At 32.6% G+C, this 8,455-nt stretch overlaps 3 protein-coding genes across 3 annotated transcripts; 1 reads left to right on the plus strand and 2 right to left on the minus strand.

The window, feature by feature from the left end:
- Window positions 1-917: 917 nt before the first annotated feature.
- Window positions 918-2,489, plus strand: LOC119613320 (60S ribosomal protein L6). The gene is made up of 2 exons (XM_037969330.1): window positions 918-1,128; window positions 1,633-2,489. Exons 1-2 carry the CDS (start codon window positions 1,018-1,020, stop codon window positions 2,308-2,310), a joined length of 789 nt encoding a protein of 262 aa, XP_037825258.1. The 5' UTR covers window positions 918-1,017; the 3' UTR covers window positions 2,311-2,489.
- Window positions 2,490-4,158: 1,669 nt separating this feature from the next.
- Window positions 4,159-6,285, minus strand: LOC119613319 (acyl-coenzyme A thioesterase 9, mitochondrial-like). The gene is given in 4 exon segments (XM_037969329.1): window positions 4,159-5,166; window positions 5,168-5,625; window positions 5,877-5,947; window positions 6,044-6,285. Coding segments are annotated over 4 exon segments (1,332 nt in total). The 5' UTR covers window positions 6,136-6,285; the 3' UTR covers window positions 4,159-4,455.
- An 813-nt stretch (window positions 6,286-7,098) lies between these two features.
- LOC119613326 (acyl-coenzyme A thioesterase 9, mitochondrial-like) lies at window positions 7,099-8,372 on the minus strand. The gene is given in 3 exon segments (XM_037969335.1): window positions 7,099-7,897; window positions 7,899-8,185; window positions 8,188-8,372. Coding segments are annotated over 3 exon segments (1,152 nt in total). The 5' UTR covers window positions 8,363-8,372; the 3' UTR covers window positions 7,099-7,207.
- Window positions 8,373-8,455: the final 83 nt, after the last annotated feature.

An 8,455-nucleotide genomic window follows, 5' to 3' on the forward strand; every position in this document is an offset into this window, starting at 1 on the left:
AATATTCTTTATCTTCAGTTATAAAATAATATTCGATTTTAAGTTTTTCATATAAAAATCTATTTTTACTGGAAAATTTAAGTGATCGCAGATAACCAGTTGTCTAGAGCGTACGTCTAATAAACAAGAAGAAGAACCCTAATTGGTATCATTATTAAAAAACAATGATTTATAATTTTATGTAAAGACTATTCCAAATAGCACGATATAATATCTTATTAATGGATCACTGAGTAAGCACATAGACTAATAAACACTGATACAAAATAAGTAGTTATTTAATAATATTTGCCTGATTACCAGGTAACTAAAGTTTTTGCTCTCCTAGTTGGGAAATTGAACTTTACCTTAAAAAAGTTTATTCGTTTAATAAAATGAGATTGATTTTGTATCCAAAATTACAAATCTTCTTAATAATGCTAAATTTCCATTGAAAAAAGCATTTTACTTTCATGCTTTTTTATTTTTTAGACGTATTTTCAGTTATTTCAATAACATTCAACAAATAACACGTCTGGTAACATTAAGTGTTAAAAAATCACATGTTTGTTAACTAAACACAGCTTAAACAAGGCTGCCACTAACAAAATGACATTCGGACAATAGAGCTACCAGATGAATATAACAGTGAAACCATATGGTAATCTTAAAAAAGCAAAACAAAGCTAACGGACTTAATAATATAACGAAACAAAACGAGTTAATTAAACCAAAATAAATCCGATTGTTAATATATTTTTATATTTCTTTTATAAATTATTAATTTAATAAATTTTAGTTACTTTTTAAATAAGTCTTAATATCAAAAATGTTATGATTTATTTGCTCTAACCCTATTAACCATTGCCTACTTTTTGGCTTATTACGAAAATTGCAACTCCGAAAACAATATGGCTGCCAAAATGACATTTCATTTGACAGCTGTCACTTTTGACAGATATTTTTATCTGGCAACACTGTCGTACCTAACCTTCCTTTTTACCATAGTTTCTGTGCGGTGTACACGTGTTTTCCGATATGGCACCCGTTGAAAAAGCTAAAAAAGCCGTTAAATCGGGCAAAAAAGTTACCAAACATCCATTAAATACTTACCTCCATGGCGGTGTCTTGCGTTACTCCAAGAGCCAGGTAAAAATTCAACAAATTTCCCACAGAAAAAGTGATTTTTCTCCACGAGAAATTGCTCCCCAAGCGTGCGTGTGTATGTTTTCAAGCAAGGCAAAAAATGTGTGCATAGAAATGGAAAGAACGAGGAAAAAAAAATATGGCGTAAAAATTAAAAAAATGTGTTAAATTAAAGAAAAACAAAGAAAATGTGTTTAAAAAGTGTATTAAAGTGCTAGAAGCGAAAAAAAAGCATTGCAAATAAAAAAGTGTTAAGTGGCTAAAATGCTAGGAGGAGTCTCTTGGAATAGTTATTTGTGTTATTAAAACAACAAGTGCTCTTGATTTAAGGAAAACACAAAACCAATTGGATTTGGATATTTAGAACCCTTAATTTGTTTATCATTGCCTTTCCATGGCTTTAACCCGTTTGCTTTGTTTAACAGCTTCGCATTTGTTTTGTTTACATCCTAACCTTACAATGGAATCTCTAATAATAATAACTTTTTTTATTTCTTCTTTCGGCAGATGTACAAACGCCGTGCTCAATGGCGTTTGAAGGGTACCAAGCGTCCAGTCGTCAAGACTGTCAAGACCGAAATCAAGAAGGTCAAGAAAATCGGTGGCCCCAAGAACGGTGGTGAACGTACCGTCTACATGAAGAAGCCCAAGGCCAACTACCCCACCAAGAAGTTTGTAGGCAAGCGTCCCGCTAAGGCCACCTTCAGCCAACACAAGCGCAACGTTCGCCGCAACCTTAAGCCCGGTACCGTCCTCATCTTGTTGGCCGGCCGTCACCAAGGCAAACGTGTTGTTTTGTTGAAATCCTTGTCCTCCGGTCTCTTGTTGGTCACCGGTCCCTTCTGCTTGAATTCCTGCCCATTGCGTCGCGTTTCTCAACGTTTCGTCATCGGCACCTCCACCCGCGTCAACTTGGGTGATTACAAAGTTCCCGAACACTTGGACGATGCCTACTTCCGTCGCTTGAAGGTCAAGAAGGACAAGAAGTCCGGTGAAGGTGATATCTTTGCTGCCAAGAAGGAACGTTTCGTTCCCAACGAAGCCCGCAAGAAGGACCAAAAGGAAGTCGATGCTGCCGTCCTCAAGGCCATCAAGGCCAACGAAGATGGCAAATTCCTCGCCAAATACTTGAAGAGCATGTTCGCCTTGCACTCTTCTCAATATCCCCATCGCATGAGATTCTAAACGTTTTAGAATTTAGAATTTTAAGTTAAATTTTTCGTGTGATGTATGTGAAAGGAGAAAGAAAAGTTAATGCTTTTTTTTTAAATTTAAACAATTTACTAAGTAAAAGTAAACTGGACAAAAAAACTTGTTTTGTAAAATAAAAAGACTTACAAAATTACCCAAAAAAAAATTAAAAATTTGTTTTTGTTATTTTATTATTATGATTTGAAGATGGTGAGGTCAAATGTTTACTTAGGTTAGTAGTTGAGATGAAAAATTAAATGGTTGAAAGTAATGGATAACTTTAATAATAAGTTTTTGTATCTTTGGATTACATTCTTTGGGAGTTCTCTATTTTAATATACACTCGTTTTATATAGTTCCAAAGCACTCCTCAGTATGTACATATATACATATATTTGAATCACATCAACTTCTGTCATATCAAGTCGTGAAGTCAATAGTGTAGGCTATAATGTAGTCTAGTATTTAGTCTACTCTACAGTAAAGTATAAAGTCTTGTCTATAGCCAATTATAAATTCTAGTCTATAATCTAGTCTTGTATATAGTCTAGTCTATAGTGTAGTCTATCTTGTCTATAGTTTTTTCAGAAAAGTTAAATTTTTACAAAAATAGTGGAAATTTTCATTGAATTCACAAACAAAATAATTCAAATTTTCATCAAAGTAGAACAAAGGAAGGATTAAGAAAAAACCTACAAAAAAGGACTTTTTCGCTCTTCCAAAGGTACTTTTTGAATTTTCTATAATATTGAATCTAAAAACATGAAATTAAACATGTAGTGCCCGGAGTAAGTCAGAACCAATAAAAAGGGACAAAAATTTAATTATACCCTACACCACTTTAGTGGGGAGGGTATATTGGTTGTGCTGATGTTTGTAACATGCAAAAATATTCGTCCTATACCCACCTTAAATTATACCAATCGGCTTAGAATCGTTTTCCGAGTCGATTTAGCTATGTCCGTCCATCTGGCTGGCTGTCCATGTAAACCTTGTGCGCAAGGTACAAGTACATTTTCAAGACAATTGGATGAAATTTGGCACACACACTTTTTTTGACCCAAGGACGGAGCCTACTGAAAATTGTTAAAATCAGTCCATTATTTCACCTAGCCCCCATACATTAGAGCCCCCCGAAAAGGGCCTCTGAGCTCATAATTGTGTTAAATATATCTGTATATCGATAAAAAGCGGCACAACTAAGTTTTATACAAGCCTTGATGACCTTGCCAAATTTCATAAAGATTGGGCCTCATTTGACCCTAGCTCCCATACAAAGTCCCCTTCCGAAAATTAATTGAACGACCAAAATTGACTTATAAACACAAATATCGCGATGAAATTCAGCACAAATAAATATTATATAAATATAAATATATTCACAAAACTTTATCGGACTTGGTCCATATTTGCCCTTAGCCCCCATATAAAGCCTCTTTCAGAAAATTAGTTTTTCATCCATAAATTGCTTAAATGTATCGGAACAATGAATTGTTACGAAAAATAAATCACATTTAATATTCATAACTGGTGTAGGGTATCATATGGTCGGTCACGGCCGACTATACTTTCTTACTTGTTTTTTATTTAAAAATGTTTTTTCAGAAAGGTACTTTTTTGATTTTCTATAAAAGGATACTTTTTGGTTCTTTTTCCTTCTTCAAAATGTACTTCTTTAATTTTCTATAATATTGGACGTAGAAAGATGAAATTAAGCATTAAGAGCCTTAAGTTAATAAAAATCTGTGGGAAAGGATTTTTGGTACTTTTTCATTATTTTTATGTTTTTTTTAAGTTTTGAACTGAAAATCACAGTAAAATAATAATAAAATTTTATTTAACATGTATATTTTTTACTTTATAGAAACTTTATTAATTAGTTCAAAAAACAATAATCAATGATATGATTAATATAATTTCGTCGATTATAAAAAAATAAATAAGTACAAAAACTTTAATATCGTTGCTAAAACCAATAATTAAAACAAGAAATACTTAAATAAGCAAATTAAACAAATAAATAGGCAGTTTTAACTTAAATAAATAAGTAAAATGCATAATTAATGATCCAAACATGTTTATATTTAAACTAAATTCGTTTTATTTGCGAAATAAAATAATTTCATCTCGTTGGCACATTTACTCCAAACCCAAGGCATACTTAAACTTACGACGTCCCTGAATATACCACATAGTTTCGTGATAAGATTTAGGTAAAACCACTGGCACCTCATCCGCCGAGGAAAATGTATAATAGAAAACATTTGAAGTTAATTGATTGCCCGTAGCAGCATCTATAACATCGGCCACAGTCATCATTTGTAAATAGTTAACATCGGTATAAACCACATAAGCAGTCATTTTAATGAACGAGTTAACACTAACCGGTTGTTCGAAACTAATATCGCAGATATGTTCCAATTTAGGACGACTCTTTAAATAGAGATTAGCACCCACCCAACTAATTTCTAAAGCATTACGCATAAGGAAACCACCAAATACTTTATTATGAGCATTACGATTTTCCGGAAATGAGGCCATGGTATTGGTAACAAATGAATCAGACATCCAACGACATTTGGGTGGTAAAACACGTTTATTCAATTCCATGGTGGTTTGTGGGGTAGTACGTTTAAATAAATCATACATTAATGACTGTTCATAGTCATTGGGTTCCACTTTAAATATGGAGGAAGCCTGCAGTATTTGACGACGTTTTTTACGTTCTACTCCACCATTTAAGATTTTAGTTTCCTCCTCATTGGCCGGCTGTATTGGATTGACAGGAGCAGCCGCTGTATTGGTGGCATTACGAGCAGCCATTAAAAACAAAGCTCTTGTGATTTTTTCTCCAAACACCATTATCTTTTTGCTCTAACCACACCACTATCTCCATAGAACTTTTACCCACCCAAGAAACATGTCCCGAAATTCTTACATCTTCGGTGGCTTTAGCCTTCATATCAGAAAATGTTATTTTATCTACCAAAATTGTAACAAAAGTATAAGGCAAGTGGACATTTTCCGGCAGATTATTGAGTTTAACATGTTGATGACACACCCAGACGGCAAACAAATCCATATCTTCCATTAAACGTCCCATACGTACATTACCCAAAAATGAGATGTATTTATCCTGTAAATTCTTATCCACACTTAAGGGTAAAATGGCAGAGGTAAAGGAGTCCTGCATAGAGCGTGGTGGTAAATCGGATAGTTTTGGTTCATATTTCAAAAGATGTTCTCGGGTTCTGGGCACGGGCGAATAGCCGGCCTCTAAGCCTAAACGATTCATGATTTCTTCTTTAACTAGAACAGAAAATAAAGTAAATAGGGAAAAGTTAATGATCATATTAAAAGTTTTGGCATTTCAGCTTCAGTATTTGTTCAAAATAAGGGAATTTATCTAAAATTTTACGTTTTATATAATTTTGTTAAAAAATTTTGATTTAAAACGATTTTTTCCAAAAATACAGTACAACTTTCTTTTAATAGTGTGTATAACACTTTCTATTCTATTTCTATAAATTACGATTCCCTATCAATTTCCTGCTACATACCTTCTGCCATAGTACCCGCATAGTAGGGATCATTTTGACCATGCTGCAAGCCAATATAACGTCTGGAACCACTAAAAATAAATTCAACAAAATATACACACAAAATCAACTCTTGTATTACATACATATGTATCTAATACCCCCTCCAACTAAATCTTTATACTTACACCGCAGTCGCTGCTGAAATAAATTCTTTTTGTAGAGGCTGCCATTTAGTTTTTGCCAAAGCTTTTGTACATTTTAATAAATTTCTTAACATTTTTTATGGAAATTTACTTGTAAAATGTACCAGATACTAAAAACAGATACAAAAAATCACTGCTTATCTTTAAGAAATAAAAATTTTAATAAATGTATCTGCTTTTTAAGCAAAACAACACCTTTTCTCTCAACAAAGTATATTTTTGTTGTTTTTTCGGTCGTCTTCTTCTTGGTTTTAGTATAACCGTGACGTAATTGTTTTCATTTGCATAATTTTTTGTTGTGTGTATGATAAACAACAAAAACAACTGTAAATATAAATAGCAGTTTTTATAAACAAACCAAAACAATTGAAGAAGAGGAAGAAAGTGGGACAGTGTTATGAAAACATTTTACAACACTGTTTATATTAAACTTGTTTAGTGGAAAATTAAAAAACACAATTAAAGGAAATAAATAAAAGGAAAATTAGTTTAATTTAAATTGTGGTTAAGTGTTTTATAAAAAATAAGAATATTTTATTATTAATATTGAAAGTTCACTTAATAATTATATACTTCTCTATATTTCTTTATGTTTAATATACTTTTAGTTTCCGGTTGGCATTTCTAACATTTTTAAATAAAAACTTAGTCTCTATCGAGAAGATAAATAGATAGTAGATAGATAGATAGATAGATAGATAGATAGATAGATAGATAGATAGATAGATAGATAGATAGATAGATAGATAGATAGATAGATAGATAGATAGATAGATAGATAGATAGATAGATAGATAGATAGGTAGATAGGTAGATAGGTAGATAGATAGATAGATAGATAGATAGATAGATAGATAGATAGATAGATAGATAGATAGATAGATAGATAGATAGATAGATAGATAGATAGATAGATAGATAGATAGATATTTTGTTGTTATTTTCAAATCATTTCCTATAAATTTTATAGTATAAAACTTCTATTTATCTTAATCTATCCAAACTATTGCCTTAAATAAATTTAAAACACATAAAAATCAATTTAAAAATATTTATATTTAAGCACTTTTTATCCTAAATAAGTAACAAACAAATTTCAACTATTTACTTTCTATAACATTTCATCATAACAAAAATCTCTTCAAATCACTCCATACCCAAAGCATATTTAAATTTACGACGTCCTTGTATATACCACATAGTTTCATGATAAGATCTGGGTAAAACTTCGGGCACTTCTTCCGTTGAGGAAAATGTATAATAGAAAACATTTGAAGTCAATTGATTACCGGTAGCCGCATCTATAACATCGGCCACAGTCATCATTTGTAAATAATTAACATCGGTATAGACCACATAGGCAGTCATTTTAATAATCGAATTAACACTAACTGGCTGTTCAAAACTAATATCAGAAATATGCTCTAGCTTAGGGCGACTTTTACAATAGAGACTGGCACCCACCCAGCTGATTTCCAAAGCATTGCGCATTAGAAAACCACCAAAGACAGTATTTTGAGCATTACGATTTTCGGGAAATGAGGCCATGGTATTGGTGACAAACGAATCAGACATCCAGCGACATTTGGGCGGCAATATACGTTTATTCAATTCCATGGTAGTTTGGGGAGTAGTGCGCTTAAATAAATTGTACATCAAAGATTGTTCATGATTGTTGGGTTCTACTTTAAAAATCGAAGAGGCTTGTAGTATTTGACGACGTTTTTTACGTTCTTCTCCGCCATTTAAGATCTTGGTTTCTTCTTCATTTGCCGGCTGTATGGGATTGACGGGGGCAGCCGCGGTATTAGTGGCATTACGGGCAGCCATTAAAAAATAAAGCTTTAGTGATTTTCCTCCAAACATTATGATCATGTTGTTCTATCCAAACCACAATTTCCATAGAACTCTTACCCACCCATGAGACATGACCCGATATTCTAATATCTTCAGTGCCTTTAGCTCTGACACCGGAAAATGTTATTTTATCTACTAAAATAGTAACAAAAGTATAGGGCAAAGGCACATTTTCGGGTAGATTGTTGGGTTTAATATGTTGATGACAAACCCAGACGGCAAACATATCCATATCCTCCATCAGACGTCCCAGACGGACATTACCCAAAATGAAATGTATTTATCTTGCAAACTCTTATCCTCACTTAAGGGCAAAATGGCAGAGGTAAAAGAGTCCTGCATAGAACGCGGTGGTAAATCGGAAGGTGTTGGCGTATATTTCAAAAGATGTTCACGTGTTTTGGGCACTGGTGAGTAGCCGCTTTCTAGACCTAAACGTTTCATGGCTTCTTCTTTGACTGTGAAAATTAAAAAAGAGAAAAGATTAATAACATTTTTAATAATAATAAGAAACTATAAATAAATTGTTCTCAATCT

The sequence above is a fragment of the Lucilia sericata genome, unplaced genomic scaffold (genome assembly GCF_015586225.1).
Source record: "Lucilia sericata isolate MDLA Ls3-8-SP2 unplaced genomic scaffold, ASM1558622v1 Contig002061F_arrow, whole genome shotgun sequence".
NCBI lineage: Eukaryota > Metazoa > Arthropoda > Insecta > Diptera > Calliphoridae > Lucilia > Lucilia sericata.